A 26,203-nucleotide genomic window follows, 5' to 3' on the forward strand; every position below is an offset into this window, starting at 1 on the left:
TTCAAAATAAATAAACAAACATTAAAAAAAAAAAGGTTATCTAATTTTGAAGCCAAACCTATGAATCCACATACCCTTCCAGTGACCACCCAATTTATCATTTAAAAATTTTATACTTATCACTTTTTATATCTTGTTTAACAAATTTTAGCCTATTCCAATATAATGAGATGTTCTGTTTTTTCCTAAGATCTTTATTGTTTTATCTTTTATATGTAAAATACCTATTTTTTTTACCTTTTGAACACTTTCACACTTGAAACATTGTGTATTGTATGAGATACGGATCATGATATTGTTCCATATTCCTAACAAACAGACCCAGAATGATCTAATAAGAAAGACACTCTTTCACATTGTACGGTAGTGTAAACTTTGTGATAAATCATGTGACTATATATGTCTAGGTTGATTAGATTCTTTCTTATTGTATAAGATAAATACATAAAATTTTGAATAAAAAATAAACTTATAAAATAATTCTTACATTCTCAAAGGTAATGTTTTTCCACAATAGGGAATATGAAATCCACTAATGAACACACCGACGTAGTAGAGAGAGAGACCTTCACACATACAAATACACACAGGTATCTAGACATCTATACTCTCGATCACAAATTAACCTTTGTTAATTATTAGGTAAATACTGTTCCTTGTTGCTCATTTATTTAGCATGTCTTTGACTCAATGAAATTAACCTGTTGTTTGTTTATTCCTTAATTGTTTCTTGTCTCTCCTGTAAATGCTCTTTGCTCATTTCTTTGTTGGGATTTTAATATTTGTCCTACAGATATAAACTGCACACTTAATACTTACTTTTGCTTTTATTTTATCATTAATATACAAAAGTCTTAAAAGTAACGTAGCCAAACCTACTGTAATTTTCCTCTAGTTTCTTCAGATTGGTTTCCAGAAATTTCAATATTTAATCATTTAATATATGTGGGACTTAACCAAGCAAAAGGAGATTGGTCAAAATTGAGATGGATTTTGCTCCAAATATGTAAGTGATTTTCCTAACATCACTTCCTGAACACACACATACCTTGGAGCTATTGAGGATTTGGTTCCAGACCACTACAATCAAGTGAATATCACAATAAAGCCAGTCAAATAATTTTTTTGGTTTTCCGGTGCATATAAAAGTTATGTTTACAACATTCTGCAGTCTATTAAGTGTGCAATAGCATTGTGCCTAAAAAATGTGCATTCTTTAATTAAAATACTTCATTGCAAAAAATATTAATCATCATCTGAGCTTTCAGTGAGTCATAATCGCTGATCACAGATCACCATAACAAATATAATAATAATTAAAAAGTTTGAAATATGGGAGAATTATCAAAATGTGACACAGAGTCATGAAGTGAGTACATGCCGTTGGAAAAAGGCACCAATAAACTTTCTCAATGCAGGATTGCCACAAACCTGCAATTAATAGAAAACATACTATCTGTGAAGCACAATTAAATCAGGTATGACAATAATCTACTTCTTTCCCAATATCTGTACTGGACACTAGGGCTAGATAACTTAGGAAGCCTTGGGGCAGGGTGAACTCTTACAGTATTTGTGTGGAAGCCAATTCTCCACCTTGTCTATCCTCTCTCCTTTTACTCTTCCCCCCCACCCCAAATTCCCCAGGTTCTGCCCTGGAGCTTGGAAGCTTAGGGCATCTCCACAGCCCACAGTGATGTTCTGTATATCTGTGTTCTGTCTTTCTCTCTCAGCTTCTCTTAACGTTTTATGTATGCCTTTTATTTAGCTATACTACCCATAGTAGAAAAGTCAACAGAGAGAAATGATTTATATAATTTTTGTGCACCACTGCAAGTATGCACACATGAACACACTCTACTTTTATTATTTAGGAACTCTCTCTGGCTATGAAAAATAGGACTGATAGATAGCTGTAGAAACTATCCTCTTATAGCAAATGTTCAGCTGACTTAATAGAGGACAAAGCCAGGTAAAGAGCTTTGCTTTTCTTGGTTTTAATTTAAGTATGGATTAAATCAATCAATTTAATACCTAAATGTCTCTACAGTCATTGTATGAATCTACTGGAAGTAGGTATAATTAATGCAGTCATCTTTGGGAAATATGCTTTGGTGATATGTAGGCATGCAAATTGAATTAGAACTACTATGAAAAGATTAAAAGAGAAGTTGTTAAATGGATACGCATGAAGTAAGGCCTCCCTGTGTTTTTATCTTTTCTTTTTCCTCCCGTCCCATCTCCCCTCCCCTCCCTTCCCTTCTATTCCCCTTCCTTTAATTACTTCTCTCTCATACTTCTGTTTTCATTGGAAACAGAGATTTGAATTAATCATAAACCTGGATTCATGATACACCATCATCATTAATCTATGCAATTTTGGGTTTTTTTTTTCTCCTCCTCCTTGTTTTTGTTTCTGTTGTTTTCATTCCCATTCCCCACTATCATTTCTTTCCTTCCTTAGTCACCTGCTCTAATGCATTTAATACGTGTTTTTGGATATATAGGTATCCTTGAAAAATGTGCGTAGTTATTTTATGAATGTATCTGGTTTTAATTTATAAAAAATGGTATTCTGCTATAGTTTTTTTTTTAGCATTTATTTATTTTTGAGAGACAGAGTGCAAGTGGAGGAGGGGCAGAGAGAGAGGGAAACAGAATCAGAGGCAGGCTCCAGCCTCTGAGCTGTCAGCACAGAGCCTGATGTGGGACTCCAACCCAGGAACTGTGAGGCCATGACCTGAGCTGAAGTCAGAAGCTTAACCCACTGAGACACCCAGGTGCCCCTCTTATGGTTAGTTTTTTAACTCAATATGTGACTTTGCACTCAGCTGTATGCTATAGGTATATGTAGATAATTGCTTTTGGTCACTGCATAGCCCATAGGCTATTTCTTCTTCTTCTTTTTTTTTTTTCTTAATGTTTATTTATTTATTTAGAGAGAACAGGGGGCAGGGAGAGAGAGAGAGAGAGAGAGAGAGTCCCAAGCAGATTCTGAACTCTCAGAGTGGAACCCAACGTGGGGCTCGAACCCAGGAACCACGAAATCATGCCCTGAGCTGAAACCAAGAGTCAGAGGCTTAAGTGCCTGAGCTACCCAGGCGCCCCAGCCCATAAGCTATTTCTACCCCACTTTTTCATCTCTCTCCTAGAGATGATTACCTATGTTTCCCATAACTCCCTGGTCCCCAGACAAAGCTGCACTATACCCACAGTATCAACTCGTGGAAGAGGCTCCCAGGAGAGGTTTGCCAGGGCATAAGCGCTGCCAGATTGTTCTCCAGATTTGTTGGCTTGTATTTCTTAGTATTTTGGCAAGATGCACATTAATTTGAAAATCTTATAATGTGCCAAAATTCAGGGGCAGGTTAAATTATATAAGTGAGAAAAGTCAAAAAGAAATCTAATGTTTAAGTCACTTCTAAAAACAACACTCTTTTAGGCTAACTGAAAAACATCATTTTTGAGAAATGGTGCATGAAGCATATAGTTTTATCCACATCTATTGATTTGGGTCAGATTTTGGGAAAAACATTTTGCATGAATTATATTTCATAGCGTTTTAACAGGGATTATAAATGATATAATATGATTTATAGAATAACCAAAAATTTATGACTGTTACATTTTACATTTACAAATGTCCCAACATAAATTAAGTTTCCCCAGAGAAAATTACAAGAGCTGCCATTTATTAAATACCTCCTCTGTGTCAGAGGAGTAAGCACTATTTTATTACTCTTCACATAATCATTGTGTAATAGTCAGTATTTTGCTCATTTTAGAGGTACAGAAATTAATATTCAGAAAGGTTAAGTCATTTCCCACAAGACTGCATAGCTGGTATATATAAAGGAGCTAGGATTCAGGTCAAGGACTACATTAACTACAAAGTCTTAATCCTCACCAGGGACTTAAAAAAAAAGTGGTGTAGTGAAGACCATAAAGACAGTTTGGTTTAGTGGTTTAGAACAGAGTCTGTAAGGGACACCTGGGTGGCTCGTTTGGTTAAGCATCTGACTCTTGGTTTTGGCTCAGGTTATGATCTCCTGGTTCCTGGGTTAGAGCCCTCTGTTGGGCTCCGCACTGACAGTGAGGAGTCTGCTTGGGATTGTTTCTTCCCCTCTCTCTCTGCCCCTCCCCTGCTTGCACTTGCACAGTCTCTCTCACCCTCTCTCTCTCTCTCTCTCTCTCAAAATAAATAAAAGTTTTCTCTCAAAAACTAAAAAAAAAAAAAAAAAAAAAAAAAAGAACAGAGTCTCTAAAGCCTGATGTCCAAGTATAAGTCCCAGTGTTTCCACTTAAGAACTCCATAACCTAGAGAAGTCACTCAAACTCTCTAGGTCTCAGTTTCCTTATCCGTAAAACAAAGAGGATGAGAATAACAATACCTACCCCCTAGAGTTGTTCTGACTTGTAAATGACTAAGATACCTTTAAAGCTTAGGACAGCTTCTGGAACATAGTAAACAGTCAGTTAATTATAATCTGTTCTTTTTCCAAAGAGGACTGTACTTTTGTTCAGATATTTATGTCAGAACCCTCTTCACCCAGGGGAGGCTGACACATCCCCTGCTCCAGGTATGGGTCCTCGCTAGTCTGAGTCAACCAGCGTAATGATATGACCTTTTCTGGTGACTGGTTCTGTAATGCTCAATCGGGCAATTATGGACAACGAGAGTCAAGAATTTGCGGGGGACGGTGGGGAGATGGATTCTGGAGAAGTTCTATGCTTGCTTTTCTGGGAAAAACTACCTCCTTGACCACTCAGCATGTATGAGGAAGCACAGAATACTGAAAGTTACTGGCAACCATCCTTCAGCCATGAGGAGAACCAGCCCTAAAGGCCAGCGAGGGTCATAAAAGGGCACAACCTGAGTCACTGAGGGCATCCTGAAGCCACTGGATGAACCAAAACCTAACCCAGCTCTAAACTCCAACTTACTTCTTATAAAATTTTTAAAATATTTATTTATTTATTTTTGAGAGAATGAGAAACGCAGTGGTAGAAGGGCAGAGAGATAGAGAGAGAGAAGGACAGAGAATCCCAAGCAGTCTCTGCAGCTGTCAGTGCAGAGCCTGACGTGGGGCTAGAACTCACCAACTGTGAGATCATGACCTATAGATTCCAACCTATTGTTTAGATCAGCATGAGTTGAATTTTTGGTGAGGTGGGCTGTTGATAATTATAGTCATGTGTCTGTAAGCAGACCATGAATAAATGTCATCCCTTTTTCTAGCTCTGAGATTTTAATGAATGGGTGAATGAACTACTTTGTTTTTTTCTGAGTTTCTTGAGGGAGAATTTAGTTGCCACAGGAAAATCAGGTTTAGTTGGAATGATAGACGCTAAAATGTTTTCCTAGGAAAGTTTGAATGTATGAGAAAGATTCCTGGAAACAGAAGAGGATTACACAGGAGTGCACTGTGAGAGCAGCTGAAAACAGGGTTAAAAAGATAAGCAAGTATGATCAAAATTTTTTTAAAAAAGAAACGAACTGAGTCAGAAAAGATTGAGGGAAAATAGTGAATCCAAAGGGCTTATAACTTGGATGGTGATTATGGATCTGATGGGAGCAAGCAACATGGAGCTAGGAGGGGGGCAAGAAGTACATGAGTGGAATTAATCAACCTCTCTATTACAATCAGAAACTTGGTGTGCAGTCGTGGGACGACTCCGCAAATGAATACTTTAATTATAACCTTAACTATGAACCAAAATTGCACATAATTTAAACTATCATATTTATTTAACATTAAAGAAACATTTGCTGAATACTACATGGTGAATACAACATTGTGTAGAAAATTGTTCTTCCTAAAAAGTACGGTTTTAGCAGAACACATATCACATAAAGGCAAATGATATCACAAAACCGGTGAGCAAGATTTGCAGCATAGATAAAAGTTTGCTCTTGGGGGTTTCAATAATCCAGATAGAAAACTCCAGAAGGAAGAAAGTGGTTTCCTTAGCTCATGTTCAAAGTTGCTTTCAGTGGTACACTCTCCTCTCTAGGCACATAACAAGAAATACATATTTATTTAATAGATGTGGTAGAATATATACAAAACAAAGACTCATTTGCGCTCTTCTCAAAACAAGATAGTGACAACTGATAACCTCTTACAAAGAAAAATATATGTTCTTCTTTCCTCAGCTTTCAAAGATAGATGATCATAAACAGAACTTAACAATGTTATACAGGCTGATAAAAAATAGAATTCTTAATATATATAGACTCATATGTTACAAAAAAGCTCAAGTATTATGATAAAAATGTGAAGAATAATCCCAGGAAGAAATACATGTGGTCAATTAACATTCAATTCCACTGGCAAACAAAGAAGTGCAAATTAAAATAACATGGTGAGATCTTTTTTTTTTTTCTTTTTTTTGGAGGGAGAACATTCAGTGTGGTGGGGCATGTACTCACACGCTGCTCTCTGTGTAATTCGATAAAATAGTTCTGGAGTGCAATAATGAGGGCAAAAACATATATAATACTAACTATGCTTCAAGGTTCTATGTTACATTTATTAACCCAATCTCACAACAATCCAATGAGGTAGGAGTAATTATTATTCTCCTTATTGTTATTATTTGCTTAGAATTTAAACTTGCTTCATATATTATGCTGTAGTATATGATCATATTTATTGTACTATAATTATAAATGGTTACTAAAACATTCAAAACATACTACAGATATTTTGACCGGTAATGTGTTGGCTTTCACTAAGCCACAAGTTGATTTAATGAACTCACTGTGTTCAAAATTTTGTTTAAATCTCTGGAATTTTTGAGAAACATCCAGAAGACAGTAAAATATTCATTGAAGTAAACACAAAATAAGGTTTCAACAAAAATGCATTGTGATTGATATATTAAGCCAGGACTCAAGGAATTGAGGTAATTAGTCTATCATAGAGAAAACTCTCAGTTATTTGAGATCATTTATATAGACAAAATAATCTAAAAATACAACCCCATTGGCATTTCAAGGAACAATCTATAGGGTCAATATTCTCATTCATATCAATTATTCAAAGACTTCTAATAAATATGATGCTAGAATTTTCCTCCTTGGAGAAAGGCAGAAAAGCGGTGGTAGCCTTTAAACAATGGAAATCAAACAGATGTAATTTATAGCTTCCATTCACATATCAGTTTTGATAGTACTTTTTATCCTAAAATGATTCTGTAGTAGATAGGGGGAAAACAAATTCTTACAGTACAGTATTTAACAGTGAGAGCTCTTTAAAGAGGCAGATTTTGGTTTCATCCCAGGTTCTGTCACTTTCAATTTGTGTAAACTTGGGCAAATTGTGGGGATAATAAGAGTATCTACCCAAAATGACCACTGGAGAGTTGAATGAAATTGCACATGCGACGAGCATACTGCTGTGTCTATCACAGAGTGAAGAGTTATTACATAACAGCTATTATAGTTGTTCTTGATACCTTCCTTCTTTGTTAGTGACTGTGATCCACAAAAATATAGCACAAAATCAAGCTTAATTAGATACAGGATTTAATATGCCTTCCTGTACAAAGCATCTCTCACAACAGACCTCTCACACAGGATAATGTTACCCTCAGTAATGTCTCAGGGACTTTAGAAAACCAGTCCATAGTTGATTTGGAAGTTGCCATAATTTTTAACTTTATATCTCGCTTTAACTTGGTTTTCTTCAAAGTCTTCCTTGTGCTTTGTCTGACAATTCATTCCTACAGAGACTGTAAAATTACTGTATTTGGGGGGTACATAACAGTTTCACTCGTATTTTTCTTAAAAATGACATTTGGTACTGTCATGATAAACCTTCTAAGTCTTCATTTTGCCCAAAGATCATTAAAAAGCAAAATAATAGCAAATAACTCCTAATGGATTACATGTCAACAAACAGGGGTTATTAAGGATGGACATTGCTTTATGTTTTCTGGGTTTAACTGTGTATTTTCCCAATAGTAAAACTCATAACCAAAAGGGTTCTTCTCTGGCTTAATGTTATCAGTTTACCTTTAAAAATCTTGTTTCAATAAGCTTTCAAATATACTTGACCCTTGAATAACATGGGTTTGAATTGCATGGGTCCACTTATATGTGCAGGACTGTAAATGTATTTTCTATTCCTTATGATTTTCTTAATAACATTTTCTTTTCTCTAGCTTACTTATTACAAGAACACCATATATGAAATCTGTGTTAATTAACTGTTTATTTTACTGGTAAAGCTTCCTGTCAACAGTAGGCTATTAGTTAAGTTATTTGGAGTCAGGGGCACTTGGGTGGCTCAGTCGGTTGGGTGTCCAACTTTGGCTCAGGTCATGGATCTCACAGTTGGTGGGTTTGAGCCCCGCATAGGGCTCTGTGCTGACAGCTCAGAACCTGGAGCCTGCTTCAAATTCTGTGTCTCCTCCTCTCTCTGCCCCTCCCATGCTCATGCTCTGTCTCTGTCAGTCTCTCAATAATAAATAAACTTTAAAAAATTAAAAAAAAATTGATTTGGAGTCAAAAGTTACATATGGCTTTTCAACTGTATGGGGGTTGGAGCCCCTAACTCCTATGTTGTTTAAGGGTCACCTTAGCATCTTTTATGTTTTTTATCAATTTCAGAGATTTTAGGGGGTGCCTGAGTGGCTCAATCGGTTAAGCATCTGACTTTGGCTAAGGTCATGATTTCACAGTTCATAGGTTTGAGCTCCATGTGGGGCTCTGTGCTGACAGCTCAGAGCCTGGAGCCTGCTTCTGCTTCTGTGTCTCTCTCTCTTTCTGCCCCTCCCCTGCTCATGCTCTGTCTTGCTCTCTCTGAAAAATAAATAAAAACATTACTGCTTTTTAATTTCAGAATATTTAAATACTGGCAAGTTGATCTTATTATCTCATGCTTTATGAACACATTTATTTATGCTACTGCTTTCAGTTCTGATCCTACATTATGACACAAAAAAATATCATGATAAGAACAAAAATAAATGTTAACTTCGGTAACACAGATAAATGTATTCCACTGACACTATTTTGACCTGAATTAGCTGGGTATTTTTGCTTCTTCTACCAGAGTAATCTTATTTCACCTCAGCTTAAATTTAGGTCACTTTGGAAAAATGCATAGGATTAAGATTATCATACGAATTCATGAAAAATGACCAGGATTCAGGGAAAATGATATATAAATGATGAGATTTCAAGTTCTAATAATAGAAGATTTAAAAATTATTCTCATGTTAAAAGCCCCAATTTATGCTATATGAACATGTATGAAATAATAAATGATGCACAAATTTCTTTGGATTTCTTCAGAATTTCTCCAAATTTCTTCCTGATTTTATGATTCTTCATCAAAGACATGAGACAACATGAATAAATTATGAATGAGTTTCTATAAAGTATTATCTATGGATGGGGTGGGAAAAAATGATCTCTTTCTCCTTTTTCACCTCCCTAATTACAATTTCTGAGTCTTAGAATATAGTATTTCAATATTAGATCTGTTAGCATTTGATAGTCAGTAGCTCTAAGATTCTCTATTCATCTTGGAAGTAGGGATGACTCACAGGTAGGTTGGAACCTTGCCTCCTCTCACTGGAAACACCCAGAGGTATATTCTAGTTTCCTTATTGCTAGGAATTGGCCCAAGGAATATAGCAAGTTAATTTTTTATCTGTTTTCATGAATACATAACAGTGGATTGAAGCAAAAACTTGTTCCTACATTGAAAATATCAAGTACTGACTACTTGTAGATATTTTGAGTTATGCCATGGTCGTTGGCTTGAAGATGAACTAAGATTATTAACTGTCCTTCTCTTGTCTCTTGGTTGGCATGTATTCTCAGGTCCAGTTTGAATCAAAGGTGACAGGCCTGGTCTTGGCCCCAACTTTCAGGACAGCTAGAAGTTGGCCTTGCCCAACAAGAAAGAAGACAGTGGTCTGCCTTTCAGCTCTTCCTCATGTTGCTGTTCAGCCTGCAACTTTCACTAACCAGAGATTCTTAAAAGGAGCTATCATCAGTGAAAACAAGGATATGCCCTAGTTAATGATACAAGGTGTTAATTTGTCTCATCTGCCAAAAGACATTTAAATGTTACTCGATCTGTTTTTGCTGAAATATTTGGGCATATTTCAAACTTATTCCGAATGCTTTTTTGCTTATCTAAGCTAATTACCTCAATCCATGTACCTAGCTATCACAATTTTCCAAGATACCACAGTTTTTCTAATATATAGAATACCCTTTTATAGTCTGGGAATTGAAATCATACTGTTTGGCTCAAGCGATATCATAAATTTATCATGCACATACATTTTCAGATGGGGAGAGTCCACGAGGTTCACTTGGGTGTGACAATTCCCTTAGTGTTTGACTCCTGTAATGTTTTTCCTGGTACTTCGCTATTTTGGAAGTGCTGAAGCTTGCATTTTCTCCTGTGAAAGATTTTCCTAAGCTCCCTTCTGGCCTACTTCATTACTTGGCCTCACTTCGCATGTTCTAATTTTTAAACTTGTTATTCTCTGTGGACAGGGTTTTTGACATCCATCTTCTCTTTAACAATCAAAATGTTATACATTCTGGAATTACTCATACCATACTCTGCTCATGTTCCTTACTTTTGCTACAAGAGTTGCATGGGTGGACCAAGGACATCATATAACTATTGCTTTATTTTAGTCTTTTCAAGTAACTGCAAGTGTCATTTTCCTAATACCTCAATAAAATATTTTTGGATTCCATCTTTTTACCCTCTGTAAAAAGTTCTCACTGCCATTATGTTTATTGTGAAACAATCAATGTCAAGGCCTAGCTATAAAATCATAGCTAAAAGTCATAGCTTTTACAATAACTAAAAAAAAAAAAAGATGAAACCGATTCCTCCTGCCCAGAATTATTTGAATAAATTCTGCAACATTCTGCTTTACATGGTCTCTACAATTTACAAAAATATGTTTACGGTGTTAATGTTAAATTATTTCTTTTTTCTTCAGGAATTTATTGTTTGCTTATTTACCTGGCAAAAGATTGGCCACAGGGGAGGTGGAAATTTGGAGCATTGTGGCAAATGCTATTATATCTGTATGTATAAAATGTGAAACACAGCCTCTTATTTTCTAAACACGTTTAAAAGCCTATCAAATATCTGGCAAGCCACTCCAGGATCCCCACTCATTATTGAACTGCTCTAATAAAATCTCATCTTTCAACCAGAAAGAAGGCTCAGAAGGTTCTCAGTAGCCTGTACAATTAGCCTTTTGCTAATTCTTCAGTGAGCGCCAAGGATTTAAAGCACAAAACCTGGAGCCTTTTTCATGTGTTTCAATGGATGCCTTTAGTGCTATACAAAAGTACACAGCTTTCAGGAAACAACACTCAGCTGGCAGTGAGGAATCATCAATGATTAATTTAGAAAGCCCATCCCTAGCACGTGGAAGTAGCTTCAGGATAATGGCAATAAGTGGTGTGTATCCAGGGGATGGGGTTGCTTTGCAGACCTAAGGTTCAGAAGGTGGTGAAAGAAGGTGAGTAAGGAGGGCTTGGGGGATCCCCTTACTGTACGTTTTTAGGAGGGCCTGGCATGCTACATACTTTGATCTTTTGCTGCCTAGTTTTGATCTAAACTGTGTACTCAGGATAAATAAGATATGATTTGTTATTTCACGGCTTTCCTTCATAATCCTTTCCTTTAATCCTCCTTTCCAGGTGCCCAGATGATCACATTCCCATTCCCACTGGTCAAATACCTGTGGAATTAGAAGATGGATGGCGTGGTGATTGAATCTGGAGTCAGGCTGCTTAGTAACAGAATCCTGGCCTCCTCACACGGTAGGAGGCCTTGAATGGCCCTGCAAGTTCTAGGAGGGAGGTGTCTTAGGGCGAGCACCTGGCCTTTTCCCCATCTTGGCTGTCAGTCATCATCCCGCCTCGCTACACTCACCTTATTTCTGGATCCTGATTTGAGAAGCCTGGCTCTTGTAGACACCTCAGAGTGACTTCCTAAGGTCGCAGCCACTTATCTGGTGATTTTGTAGTTGGCTGATATGAAAGAACAGAAGTGCATGTATTTGAAACACATTTATTGAAGATCCACTGGATGCGGGGCGATGAGAATTCCGCGGAAAACCGACGGACAAAAATCCCGCTCCCCCGAGAGTTCACATTCTGGTGGAATTAAAAGTTGCTTCGCAACATCTGCGCTGTGCTCATTATCAGCTCTGCCTGAGGACTGCTTGAAGTTCACTGTTCAGGCAAAGGAAACACAGCTTTCCCAAGGGCCATTGTAAGCTGGCCTCAGCTCTCTGCGGACAAAATTTGAAAGAATATAAATTGCAGAGCCGCGAACGAGGCGGGGGTGGGGGTGGGGGTGGGGGGGTCACTGAAGTGGCGTCTATTAGCGTCAATACGGCGGAGTCAGGGGACCCTGCCAGAGCCTGAAAACTTCAAGCCAAACAAACTCAGGGATCACAACCCCCCACCCTTCTCCTCTTGCCCTCCGACTAGCCGTGGCCCCTGCCGCGGGAAAGCCGTCCCAGGGGTAGGCCGGAGGAGACCGGGGGCTTGGAGAAAGTGGACTCCGATTCGTTCCCCCTTCTCCCCCTCCCGATCATGGGCTTTGCCCTGGAGCGCTTCGCCGAAGCGGTGGACCCGGATTTCGAGTGCAAGCTGTGCGGCCAGGTGCTGGAGGAGCCCCTGTGCACGCCGTGCGGACACGTCTTCTGCGCCAGCTGCCTGCTGCCCTGGGTGGCGCGGCGGCGCCGGTGCCCGCTGCAGTGCCAGCCCCTGGCGCCGGGCAAGCTGTGCCGGGTGCTGCCTCTGCGCAGCCTCATCCAGAAGCTGCGCATCCAGTGCGACTACCGCGCCCGCGGCTGCGGCCGCTCGGTCCCGCTGCACGAGCTGGCGGCGCACGTGGAGCGCTGCGACTTCAGCCCTGCCCGCCGCCGCCGGCGCGACTGCGCCTCGGGGCCCGGCGTCCGCGGCGGCGGGGACGTGCCCGCGCGGGGGGGCTGCGCCACGGCGCCTGGGCCCGGCCGGGGCGGGGGCGCGCGCGGGGGGCCGCCGGGCGTCCGCGGCGGCAGCGGGCGGGGGCCCCGGCCGCGAGTCCTCGCCTGGAGGCGGCGCGAGAAGGCGCTGCTGGCGCAGCTCTGGGCGCTGCAGGGCGAGGTGCAGCTCTCGGCCCGCAGGTACCAGGAGAAGTTCGCCCAGTACATGGCTCACGTCCGCAACTTCGCCAGAGACCTGGGCGGCGGCCACGGCCCGGTAAGCGCAGAGGGGTCGGGCACCTGGGGCACGGTTGGGGTGGAAAGAGGACCGCTTCTTTCTGGTACTTGGGGATTCCTTTAGAAGGTGACATCCGTCCTTACCATGCAGTGGGAAGCATCCACCAGCCCTGACCCTACTCCACTGTCAGCACCTTTCGGATGGGTTTGTGTTGCATTTGAGAAGGATTTCTCCCTTCCACTTCTATTAGGATTGGAACGAGTTAAACAGATTTCAATTCCAACTTTTCGATGGAGGAGGAATTAGGAAAACTCATTTTGCCACCCCGACCCCTCGCTCCCTATCTTTCACTTTCCTGCCCTATCCTCTCTGCTGTTTGGGGGGCGGGGGGGCACCTCTGGCTTGTTCCTAAAGCCAATCAGAAAAGGAAAGCCAGGAAATGAGGACTTCTCCGACCCTGCCTCCCCTCTCCCGCTGCCCCAGCATCCCTGCGGCCTTGTCAGTCGCACACCTTTAGCTCTGAATGACTTAGTTTCCCTGCCAAACTGCTCGCATCGCTTCTATTCAGTGCAGAGACTATCAGGGATGTGAGAAACCAGGATAACCTCGAGTTGGGAGAGGGAGCAATGGGATTTCTTAGACCTGCAGAGTTTTCATTAGCCCGACCTTCCCTAAAGAATCCTTCCCTTCCTAAGTATTTCATCATTGGTGGAGTGAGAGTGTGTGTGTGTGTGTGTGTGTGTGTGTGTGTGTGTGTGGCTTAGGGGGACCAAATCTGACAGCAGCCACATCCATCTGCGGTCATACTAGCCCTGTGAGCCCGTGGGCAGCGGCTGTTTCCCTTCTTTGTCGAAGCTGCTGGCCCCGAACCGTGCTGGTGGACTGCCCGCTTTCAGACTGAATAAACAAGCCTGTTTGCAGCACCCCGTGTGAAGAGGCTTGTTTATAAAGCTGTTACTTCTCTTCTGGAGGACTTCTGCACAGTGTTTGACATTGTTGGTCGCTGCCATGGTGAGCAGGGATTTAGCAGGACTTGCACTCCATTCAAGGAGCTGTTTCCATTCTTCACTGTCCCAGGGAGGAGCAATACGGGATGACTCCCATTTGGGACCGCCTTGCGCCGCCTCCAATCCAGGCATGGAGTGGAGAAGCTTCTGCCCTTGAACCTAGAAAAGATAACTGAAGTGTGAGCGGCTAAAATGTTGCTGCTCTGACAAAGGGAGGCACACTGCTTCTTAAGAGACTGGATGCTATCCCTGATTCTTTCTGTATCCTATTTATATCTAGGTAAATTTACAGAGGGAGAAGATCCAGAGAGAGGCCCAGGAATGGGCTGTGTTACCAGGCCATGTTTCAAGGTTGTAGGGAAGCAATGGCCGATGGAACAACAGCTAGAATCATATGACAGAAAAGTCCAAGCAACAAGTCGAGCTGTGATTCTGAGAAGTGAGGAAAAACTGCCCATGATTTGCAGACTATCAGAAGGCTTCTCTAGGAGCCTCAGAGATGTTTTCCCACTGCCAGTAGGGGCTGCTGTGTGCACTCCCTGGGAACCGCTCCTGGGACTAGGTGATGATGGTGCTTATGGAATTTTACCATTCGGAAGTAATTACCAAATATGTAATTTCGCAGGACAGTTAATAATACCCATAGCTATGAATAAACCTTACCTAATCTGGCACTATCTCACCTTGTATTTAAATTGGTCTGTATTAATGAACAGGTTGTAGATATAATTCCTATTCGTTTTACTATTATTTGGCTGCCAGGAAAAGAAATACATACTGTTTTACCTAATACAAATTCTCTCTTTTTAAAGTTCTGCAGGAGTTATGCAAAACCAAGTAAGAATGCTATTTAAAATTAGGATTACTGTAATTAGATCCTGCATTACAGTAACAATCCAAATATCGCTATTGAAAGAATTTTATCAATAGCTCACTACTACTTAAATCCCTCAAGACTTTCCAATGTGAGATTTTTACATGAAATAATTCTGAGGTTCTTTATTATACTCTAACAAAATGAGGATACTTGTAGGGTCACCAGAAATCTGTTTTAAATTACAATGAAGTCAGAATTAGATGCTGCATTTGGATAAAAGATAGATTGATGTGTGAAAAGACAAAGTCTTCAGACATTTTTGAAAATAGCGACTTTTCTCACAAGCACGTTTCTTTTAAATACATAGTTTCAAAGTACATTTAGGAAGAAATGTCCCAAATTCAACCATCCTTAATTTTAAGATTTTCTTCTTCTCAAATGTTCACTTATTTACATTTTTTTCAAAAGGCTTGTTGTAGCATTTATTTAATTATTTATTTATTTACCTAGTTATTTTATCCCTTTTCTTCTAGGATGAAGAACATAAACCACTCACCATTGTGTTAGAAAGAGAAAATGACACGTTGGGGTTCAATATTATAGGAGGTCGACCAAATCAGGTAACCTACCTTGTTAATGCATAACTCACTCTTTGATTATAAAATAATAGAAGACAGCTTTCACTTGTGGATTTTGAATGAGGAAAACAAGTGATTTAATCTTTAAAATCATTGTGATCAAATATCAGATTCCTTAATGCAAATATTCCAGTACATAATTACATTTTTTGAGAGTACAAAACAAACCAAAAAACCCAACAGCTAACAAACTTGTCCCTCTTTGCTACTTTTAATAAAACCACAGTAGGTTTCTCATTTTATTTACATTGTATAGCCCCATTGGTAAACTTCTTAAGCCTATTTCATAATAATGTGTATAGGCAATTTATATTTGAAAATACTAGGCAACTGGATAGCCTGATTATACCTTCTATTTATTAAGTCAGTTTGCTCAATTTTCACATGCTAACACAGACCAGGCAGTTTATTATGCATGTTGAATGAATAAACAGTTAAAATAAGTTGAAATAAGGGATCATTGTTTTCATAGGTATATAAGCAATACCATGCTAAAGAAAGATGGTTGATTAGAGATATTTTTGGCTCCCCAGATTCAAATCCTTTATTTAATTGAACGAATAATATTTTCTACATTGATGCCAATTGTTTTCAAAGTACATGACTTACAAACTTAAACCAGACACTGTAGATGCAGAGTTCTTTTATATCCTCCAAATACATCAACTCAATTTTCACTGTAACTAGAAAAAGGTGGTGAACTTTAAAAAGATGCATGTTCTTTAATTTTCTTAATAAAATGCCATGAAATTTTTGAATCTTGCATTACAGATGTTGTCTAAGGAAACTATCTTTTAGTTGTTGGCCATATGCTATGTTTAGGTCAGGATGGCAATGACATTTTTTTTTCTTATTGTTTAGTATTTCAAAAACCTAGTAACAAATGACTGCTGTGCTTCTGTTTCTAGAACAGTCCCCATTTATTATGAAAAGAAGTCTTTCATCATAGCATTTTTGTTTTCTTTGCCCCTAAGGAATATTTTTTATAAAATGCAAGTTAGGTGTTTGACATTTAAATGACATTGGCCTTTTTTAAGAGGCTCTTCAAATTCATGTTAAGGAAGGCTAAGTAAGGAGAAATAATTTTATTTAACCTGCCATGAAGTAAATTGACATTTAAAATGATTATTACAGTATGTCAGGCATCTTACCTAGATAAGTTCTGCAATATAATTGTTTTTCCATGACTGGCTAAAATGTCCTGTTTGTATTATACTGGTTATATGGTTGAGATTTAACTAATCATTAGGCTCATTGCACCTGGAAATGTGTAACGATTAGCCTTGAATGGGTTCTCTTGCAGTTAGAGTTGATCTTTTGGGATTTTACACTTGAGCGAGCTCCTAGTCTGCCCTGTGAATAGATACAGTGCGAGCTGTATTTCCAAATCTGTCACATCATGAGGCTAAATTATATTTTCAAAGCTGTGACCACATCTCAAACCAGTTATACAGTGAGACTGGATATGCTTTTTGTTTTCCTGTAGCCCTTTTTAATTGCTATATCTGTCTAGAAGAAAGATGTTTTATAAATAATACTTAGGAGCCAGTCAATATCACCTTGTACATACCCTTTCCTCATGGCTTTTTATGTATACCCCAAAACATGAAGTAAATGGATAATCTTGTCAGAGATGCTGGACTCATTCATTAAAGCTGCCATCTTGATTAATGACTATTTGGTATTAAGTAAGTTAAAATTCAGTGCCAAATCCCCAGCTAAGGGAGAGAGTTGAATGTTTAGTGAGGATTGCCAATGTTACATTTACTAAATTGACTTTATCCAACTTAAGATTGTATTGGTATCTTTCTCACTGCTAACAGTTATATTTTTTATAGAATAATAAGGAAGAAACATCAAAGGAAGGAATTTACGTTTCAAAAATTTTGGAAAATGGACCTGCCGACAGAGCAGATGGCCTGGAGATTCATGACAAAATCATTGAGGTAAGACAATAATAAAATACCAATAAGAGACATGGAAGAAATATTTAGACGTTTTAAATTTCCAAACTTACTGTTTTACCTTGATGTGGTACTTATTAGAGTATATATCTATCTAGAGTTTATATCTAATCTATATCAATTGTTAGATATTGAGATAAAAGAATAAATCACCTGAAGTTTCCAAATGTGTTAATGCGTGTCTCTGCTTTAATAAGTTGCTGTTCCTGTGAACTGTGAAGAAAGTTGTGTGATTATTAAGGGATTAATTTTGTATGACCTTTCAAAAAATGATAAATCTCTACTCAAGAACATTTTTGATGAGGAAATATTAACTGTCTTTGAGCTTATGATTAGTATGTTACAGGGAGAGTTTGGAATTGTTTATACAATACCTTTTACCATTTCTTAGTTTCACATAGTTATCTTGTTCATGTAGTTTTCAATGGGGAAATTTTTTTTTTTCCTGTTGCAAAAACCTGGTGGGAACTCTTTACTTTCTCAAATGTGTGTTGTAGCGCTATTGTAATATTTGGGGTTGAGAAAGTAAATTATAGAAGTTAGTAAAATTTGGGCTGGGATAGTGGAATTTTAGGTCCTTGCCATTTACCACCAAAGTGCTTTTGAAGTTTTAACTGATTGAGATAGTAATATTTGGTATTACCCAAAATGGTTAGCTTACCTTTTATCAGTGGAATCATTTCCAAGGTATTAGTAAAGGCATACATAGAAATTTGGAAGGTTTATTTAACTCCACTACTTTGGAAATATTCTGTTTATTCTAGGTTATATCATCACTAGTGCTGTCTTTCTGAATGTCTATATAAACTCTCTGGATGGAGTTGGTTCTTTTTCTCTATTAAACTTTGGATAAACTTTTAGATATTCACTCATCCTTGGTGCATTAAAAAGATTGAATTTTGAGTAATTTGACTTTGGATAAGAGTAAAGAATGAAGAAGATCCAATAATTTTTCTGTGTCAGGAAAGAACTCACAACATCTAGAAATGAGCTGGCTAGGTATTTTGGGGAAGAGAAAGGCGATGTCTTTGGCTGAAAAGCTGGGTTTTATCTGAAGAGCTCTTTTGTATTAAAATTCTCGTCTTCCAGTTTTGTAGCCAAGATAGTACAGACCTGCTTTCACTGATGGCTGTCCAGTTTGTCTTGAAAATTTGCCTAGTGGAAATATTTACATGCTGCAATTTGTAACGTTAGAAACTTTTTATTTCTATTCAGGTTTGTGCAATATGATTTAAAGGGCAACATAATTTAAACAACAAAAAAATTGCCCTTGTTACTTTCTGCCTTATCTATAAAGCATTTTGATTTTTCCAATTAGATGGAAATGAATGCCTATTTGATACTCTTAGAAGGGCTAATGGAGCTGAATACATATATTCAATTAGCACACATACTCACATATATACACAGCAGAAACGTAATGGGGATTTAAAAAACATTTTTTTCCAGCTAGGTAACAATGTTAGGTGTGCTTCATTAACGTTGCATTAAAAAGGAGAAGAATTTCTTTTTTAAATTGTGATATAGCACTTCTGTTAAAAATACATTTGTTTAAACATGAAGAAGTAATTTTATAAAAACTGTGGTTGATAAATCAAGTGCATGTAGATATCTAATACTGCTAATGTATCTCAAAATAACCTTATTCAAATCATATAAAGAGCAAAGAGATCAACCATGTTAGTCTAAATTATAATTTATAACTAGCTGCAGTATTATTATTATTTCACCTTGATGAGCTTAAAATTTGCCTCAATGACAGAAATTTATCAGTGCCTCTTTTATGCCAGGGTACATTGTAATAGTCTTATTTTTGTTATAGTTCTATAATTGATTCATATGAACACATTGACAGTTAAAAAATGAGTTGGATGATATACATATATTTGGAATGTTGTCTATTAAATAGTGTGAAATATTTTAAAAGGAATACTATTGGAAATATATCTCATATTTAGTTTTTTAGTGATGCCATTGGCTTTTAAAGTGAATAGATATTTGTGACTTTATTTTGTGTGTGTGTATGCACACACACAAGTAGCACGCTTTTACACATTTATGTGTAAAAGATCTTATAACAATTAAGTTTAGACACATTTGATTCCTGTCAATTATTTTAGCTCATCTTCCGTTATGGTATCAGTCAAGTTTACACATTTTATAGTAACAGGAAACTAATATGAAATATAGGATTAATTTAAAGAGTACAGAGACAGAAAACATTTTAAAATCGAGTAATTTATTTTCCATTTTTTGTGCTCAGTGATTTATGTATTGAACTAATCTGATGCAATGGTTTTTTTCAGTTTTTGAATTTGAAATGGTTATGCTGGTTGATACCTGGTGCAACAAATAAATTTGTTAGCAGTAGAATACACAGTAGTTCAGATATTATGAAGCTACTCATATGAGCTAACTTCCACAATCACATGACTAAATGTTTTGAATTTAGTGATGTGACTGAAATAAATAGAAACCGTTAGACTTTTTTTTTTTTTTTTTTTTTTTTTACTTATAGTCATGCTATACTAAAAATGTTTTGTCTAGCTAATTGGTTAAAGCACACATTACAATAGGTTTATGTACTCTTACAAAATAACAAAAATTTTCTTAAAATTGTTTATTTGGAGGAAAAAGTAGATATGTTAAAGGTCTGGTTGTATTGATGCATAAAGAGATTTTAGAAATTCTAATAAAAATATTAGGTATAACAATTTACCAAAGTTTCTCAAAAGCCAACAACTCTAAAAGTATTATTTTTAAATATTCTCCATTCCACTGAAGCTGATCAAATTCAAGGATCATAAAAGAAAAAAAAATAGTCATAAAGTAAATCCATGTCATAGCTTTCACATAGTGCAAGGAAAATTCTTTTGGAGTCAGTCTCCTTGAACAATTATGTTTAGTAGTTTCTAGATGTTTACACATCCATATTTGTTAAAATATGTATGGTGTAGATTCAAAATAGAAATCTGTTGTGATGTTGGAGTTACAGTATTGGGTGTCAGAGTATCCCCGGAGACTGAAAAGGAAGACCTTGTTAAAGGCATTTTGAAACATGGCGGAAGTTCACATAGACCAGGAATTCACCAGAGGATACTTCCAATAAAAGCATCATTTGCATGCTGTTTTACACCCTTTCGAGACTCAAAGGAGCCACAGAAAACTCTTGATACTATCAGAGGCTTGGGCACAATTCTGTAAGAGGACAGTACTGTTACCATGATTATCATCATGTTAGGATGCCTGCAGGGTGTGTGGGAGTTGAGAATCAAAGTTCACTGCTGCTGTCAGCAATTATTCCTCTGTTATTATTTCTGTGTCACTGATAGCAGGCAGTACAACCTTAACCCCAGAGTGGGAAAGTGAATAGAAGGGTGGAGGGTCATTCATGGCTCTTTGTTCCCACTTTCTTCTCCCCACCCCTCCCCCCCCCAGCTCCTAGCCAATGCTGGGTGACTGGAAAGTCCACCCTTCTCTTAGCTTCTGGAGACCAGAGAGTAGGGGCGGAGTAGACTGTGAAGTCTATGGGAAGAACAGTGTGGAGCAGAAAGAGTTTTCTGTAGTGTATAAAGTCTTCTATTTATTTAGTCTGAAATAAATAGTGAAATGCAGCACCCAAGGCATTTTCATATACTTTAGAAACAGTTCTCACATTGAACAGTGTCATTATAGCACTTTCTAGAAAGTGATGAGTGTAGTACTGGCAGAAAGAACTTTACAAATGCAATGTCTCCACAAGGACTTAACTATTCCAGACTGCCAACTCCACCGTCTTTTATTTCTGTAACGGTGTATCTTTTGCATTCTCCAGCACCGTGCTGCTAGAGTAAAAATCTTTGATGATTATTGTGTTTGTGTAAGTCTCTGCACAGTTCACTTATAGGTGCTAACACAGGAGATGTAAATGCAGATGAGAGCTAAACATTCAGGAATGCTGTTGTCTCAGACTTGCAGGGTGCTCCCTCTGTGGGTGCCTGATGGCACAGTGCACCTTCCTGCCTTATAAGGCAGCCATGCTAATTTGTGTATGCTTCGGAAGCATTTACAAGTTTTGTAGGTCACTTGTAAATCTGGTGGGCAATTAGTTTTTTTTGATAAATTATTATTTAATTTGAACACATCACTGAACTCTTTCATAACCTATCATCCCACATTTTTTAAACTGTTTTTTAATTGTTCAAATAACATTGTCTGAAAGAAGAAAGAACTGAAAGCAATCGTGTTAGTGCAGGTAAAGAATTCCATTGTATGAGATTTGTAATCCTGATTGAATGCTACTTAAATTGACTGCTGTTTTACCATGATATAGTTATCATTATATAATTGTATATTTTAACATATGGTGAAAAGTACTGTGTTGCAGTGGGAAAAGCATGAATCCTGGAGTCAAGGAGTTCTGGCTGGAATTCCTGTCCTGCCTCTTTAAACGTGTATGACCTCGAGCAAGCCAGTTGTACTCAGTTTCTATGCCATTCATGGTTACCATGTATACAAATTGCCCAGCACAAGGCAGGTTCTTAGAACCCACTATTATGAGCCTGATGTGTCCCTAGCTTATGCAAGTAGTTTGTTCCACAGAACACAGAGACAGTGGGTGCGGAGATATTTTCCTTTCTTGGAGAATCCAGGGCACTGTCTCCCCAATTTTTCGTCATCCCCATTTCTGTAGACACCACGGTTTGGATGAGTAAGTGTAGGAAGTTGTAACTCATACATTTTCATATATTCGTATGGACACTCAGATACAAGAGGGGCTGTGGGGAAAACTTTGTAACTATGCACTTATAATTTAATTCAGCCGTTCAACAAGTATTAATTGCCTATATGTTCCAGGCAGCATCTCTGTACTATGGAAATAAAGAGCAATAAGAACCGTTCTCTGTCCTCAAGAAGCTTGTGGTAAGGCGGTCCCATTTGCTGCCTGTACAAGGCAAAGCAGGCCTTCATGGGAAGTTGCTCCTTCAATCATTATGACCTTAAATGGACATCACCATGTGATCTTAGCAGAATGACACTGAAACGAGGATAAGCCTTGTTTTCCTGTTCTCCCAGGAGTAGTTCAATTCATTTTAAGAAAGCACAACATAGGGTTAGTAAAGTAATAGAATCTGAGAATGTAAGACAGCATTGTAGTTTCAGGAAGGGGCATGGACTTTGAACTGGGGTCTTGGCCTTGAATTTATACTGGATTGCCTTGCAGAGATTTTCAATCTTTCTTATTCTCCATTTCTTTCCCATAACTATGAGGGTAAAAATAACTAGTAACTCATATCTTCTATCTATATAATTACAGTGTTTTGCCATTCTACTGAATTTCCATTATTAATTAAGTATTGTTTTGGGGTGACTGGCTGGCTCAGTCAATGAAGCATCCAACTCGATTTTGGCTCGGGTCATGATCTCACAGTTCTTGAAATTGAGCCCCGCATCAAGCTTTGTGCTGACAGTCCAGGCCTGCTGGGGATTCTCTCTCTCCCTCTCTCCTGCTTACCCTCTCTTTCTCAAAATAAATAAACTTAAAAAAATAAGTATAGTTTTATTTTAACTTACAAGGAAAAGGCTGGAAATGTCTTTTTTACTCTGTCAAGCTTTAGTGTGTTAAGCACTATTTATTTTAAATTTATAGGGTATGAACTAGAGTTTGATTCTTTTTAAATGCTAAACTTCTGTGTATGGAAACAGGCCCACCACACATGACTGTGCTGTTTGCACACTGTGTATTTGCACACGGTGAAAAGAAAGTCAAAAGGTCTGTGGTTCCCATTCTCCTCATCGTTCTGCACTACAAAAAACTCATCAGAGCACCTATGACCTGATTTTCTTTACGGAGGTATAATCACATACATACAATGTTGTATTAGTTTCAGGTGTGCAACATGATTCAGTATTTGTGTATATTGCAAAAATCAACCCAACAAGTCTTGTTGACATTGTCACCATACATGGTTAGTTACAAAATTTTCTTTCTCTTATGATGAGAACTTCTATTCTCTTAACAACTTTCAAGTATATAATATAGTAGTATTATCTATAGTCACCATGCAGTTCATTACATCCCCACTTCTTATTTATTTTATAGTTGGAATTTTGTACCTTTTGACTCCTTTCAACCATTTTGCCCACCCCTTACCCCCCACCTCTGGCAAACACAAATCTGTTCCCTGTATCTATGAGCTTGTTTTATTTGTTTTTGAGAATTACACAGTATTTGTCTTGTTCTGTCTCACTCATTTCACTTGGCATAATGCCCTCAAAGTCAATCCATATCCTTGTGAATGGCAGTATTTCATTTTTCATGGATGAATAATATTCTATTGTTGGTGTGCATGTGATATATATGCAATGTCTTTATCCGTTCATCCACTGAGGGACTTGGGTTATTTCTATATCTTGGCTATTGTAAAATAATGGTGCAGTGAACTTGGAGATGCAGATATGTTATTGAGTTAGTGTTTTCATTTTCTTCAGATAAATACCCAGAAGTGGAATTGATGGATCATATAGTAGTTCTATTTTTAATTTTTTGAGGAACCTCTGTATGGTTTTCTACAGTAGCTGCAGCAGCAATTTACATTCCCATCAACAGTGCACAAAGTCTCCCCTTTCTCTACCATGTCGCCACCATGTGGTATCTCTTGTCTTTTTGATAATAGCCATTCTGAGGGGTGTGAGGTGAGATCTCATTGTGGTTTTAATTTGCACTTCCCTGATGATGAGTGATATCGAGCATCTTTTCATGTACTTTTTGGCCATTTGTATGCCTTCTTTGGAAAATCTGAAAGGTCTAATTCAGATCTCCTGCTCATTTTTAGTCAGATTGTTTGTTTTGTTGTTATTGAGTTCTAGGAGTTCTTAGCGTATTTTGGATATTAAGTCCTTACAGATGTACGATTTGCAAATATTTTCTCCCATTCCTTGGGTTGCCTTTCCGTTTTGCTGATGGGTTCCTCTGCCATGCAGAAGCTTTTTGGTTTGCTTTAGTCCCACTTCCTCATTTTGCTTTTGTTGTTATTTTGCTGTCATGTCCAAAAAATTATTGTCAAGACTAATGTCATGGAAATTACCACCTATGTTTTCTTCTAGGAGTATTATGGTTTCAGGTCTTATGTTCCAGCTTTTAATGCACTCTCAGTTTGCCAGGTCTCATGGGCACAAACCCCATTTGTCTTCAAAGCCAAATGTTTGCAGAGTTGTCTCTCAGTGTTAAAAATTGGAGTGTCCAGTATAGGGTGCAAACGTCTCACTCCTCAGGAAGAAGCTTTGGGTTTTGCGTTTTCTCCTGATTCTAGGTCAGTGCACCAGCATGGGAGGTAAAGATTATGGAGAGACTGTTTGTCAGCATTTCCTATTTGCTTCCATGTCATTTTCCTCTCCTTTGTTCAATGTGAAGGGGTCACTGCCAATTTTAGTTTTTTTCACAGGAAATTATTCCATATGTATCTGTAGATTCAGTGTGTCCATGAGTTCAGGATCTTTCTACATTGCCATCCTGAATCAGAACTTCCCTATAACATTAAAATAAGATCTATACTTGATGTGAAGTAAAATTTCAAAGTAGGCCATATCTCACTGACTTTTGCCCTACTTTTTCCCTCCATCATCCTGGTCCTCTGGCATCTTCTTTCTCATGGTCTTATTTCTTTGCAGCATTTGTCTTTTGCAAAGAAAATATGTTTTTGTTGTTGTTTGTTTTTTGTTTTTGTTTTGTTTTTTTAGAGAGTAAGAGAGAGTAAGTGCGCTTGTGGGGAAGAGATAAGAGAGAGAAGGGGGAGGGAGGGAGAGAGACAGAAAGAGAGAGAGAGAGAGAAAGAGAGAGAGAGAAAATATCTTAAGCAGGCTCCACACTGAGCATGGCCTGATGCCACAACTGTGGGATCATGACCTGAGCTGAAATCAAGAGTTGACTTCCAACCGACTCTGCAACCCAGGCACCCCTCGAAAGAATGACTGTAAATTCATTTATACCAATAGAAATTTGAATGATAAAAATTGGCCCCACTCAGGGTATGTGAACTTTACCTGGAAGTAATGCCTTAATGATTCTCATAATTTTTCCATTTTCACCTTAATGATTCTCATGCTTTTTCCATTTTCACCTTGAGCACAGTAGCTTCTTGAGTGAACTTCCCCTGGCCCAGTCTCTACCATTTGCAGTCAGTTTGCCTACTCCTGTCAGGATGGCCATTGTTTTACTCCTTTGTTTAAGGTCCTTGATTAATATTCTGTTGATAGTAGGATAAAATCCACATTTATTAGTGAAGCAAAATGGACTTTGAAAACCTTTACTTTTTAGTTTTTGCTTTTAGACCATCTACTGTTGTAGTCATATGAAACTCCTCCTCTTTCTTATTCCTTCCTTTGACCTGGTGTTCTTGCTCCTCTCCTACATCTTCTGTAGCTGGCAAGTTTCTGATATCCTCCCCTTCCTAAAGCCCTTCATAGTCCACCTGTGGACTTCCCTGTTACCAGTATGTTTCTATACCTCTTAGTTTCATAACATTTTTCATGTGCTCTCTATGTATTCATTCTTTCTCGTTCTCTTCTGACAAATGTATGGGTTT

At 38.1% G+C, this 26,203-nt stretch overlaps 1 protein-coding gene and 1 long non-coding RNA gene across 2 annotated transcripts in view; both read left to right on the forward strand.

Annotated features, from left to right (window-relative positions):
* Positions 1-5,164: 5,164 nt before the first annotated feature.
* LOC122240090 lies at positions 5,165-12,248 on the forward strand. The gene is made up of 3 exons (XR_006219416.1): positions 5,165-5,464; positions 9,839-10,049; positions 11,699-12,248. It is a non-coding gene; the product is annotated as an uncharacterized LOC122240090 (long non-coding RNA).
* Positions 12,249-12,601: 353 nt separating this feature from the next.
* Positions 12,602-26,203, forward strand: part of PDZRN4 (PDZ domain containing ring finger 4) — a 362,325-nt gene continuing 348,723 nt past the window's right edge. Inside the window, exons 1-3 of the mRNA XM_042992110.1 lie at positions 12,602-13,252; positions 15,571-15,657; positions 17,514-17,621. Coding sequence (XP_042848044.1) covers positions 12,602-13,252; positions 15,571-15,657; positions 17,514-17,621 — 846 coding nt within the window. The remainder of the gene's footprint in view (positions 13,253-15,570; positions 15,658-17,513; positions 17,622-26,203) is intronic.

This window comes from Panthera tigris, chromosome B4 (genome assembly GCF_018350195.1).
Source record: "Panthera tigris isolate Pti1 chromosome B4, P.tigris_Pti1_mat1.1, whole genome shotgun sequence".
NCBI lineage: Eukaryota > Metazoa > Chordata > Mammalia > Carnivora > Felidae > Panthera > Panthera tigris.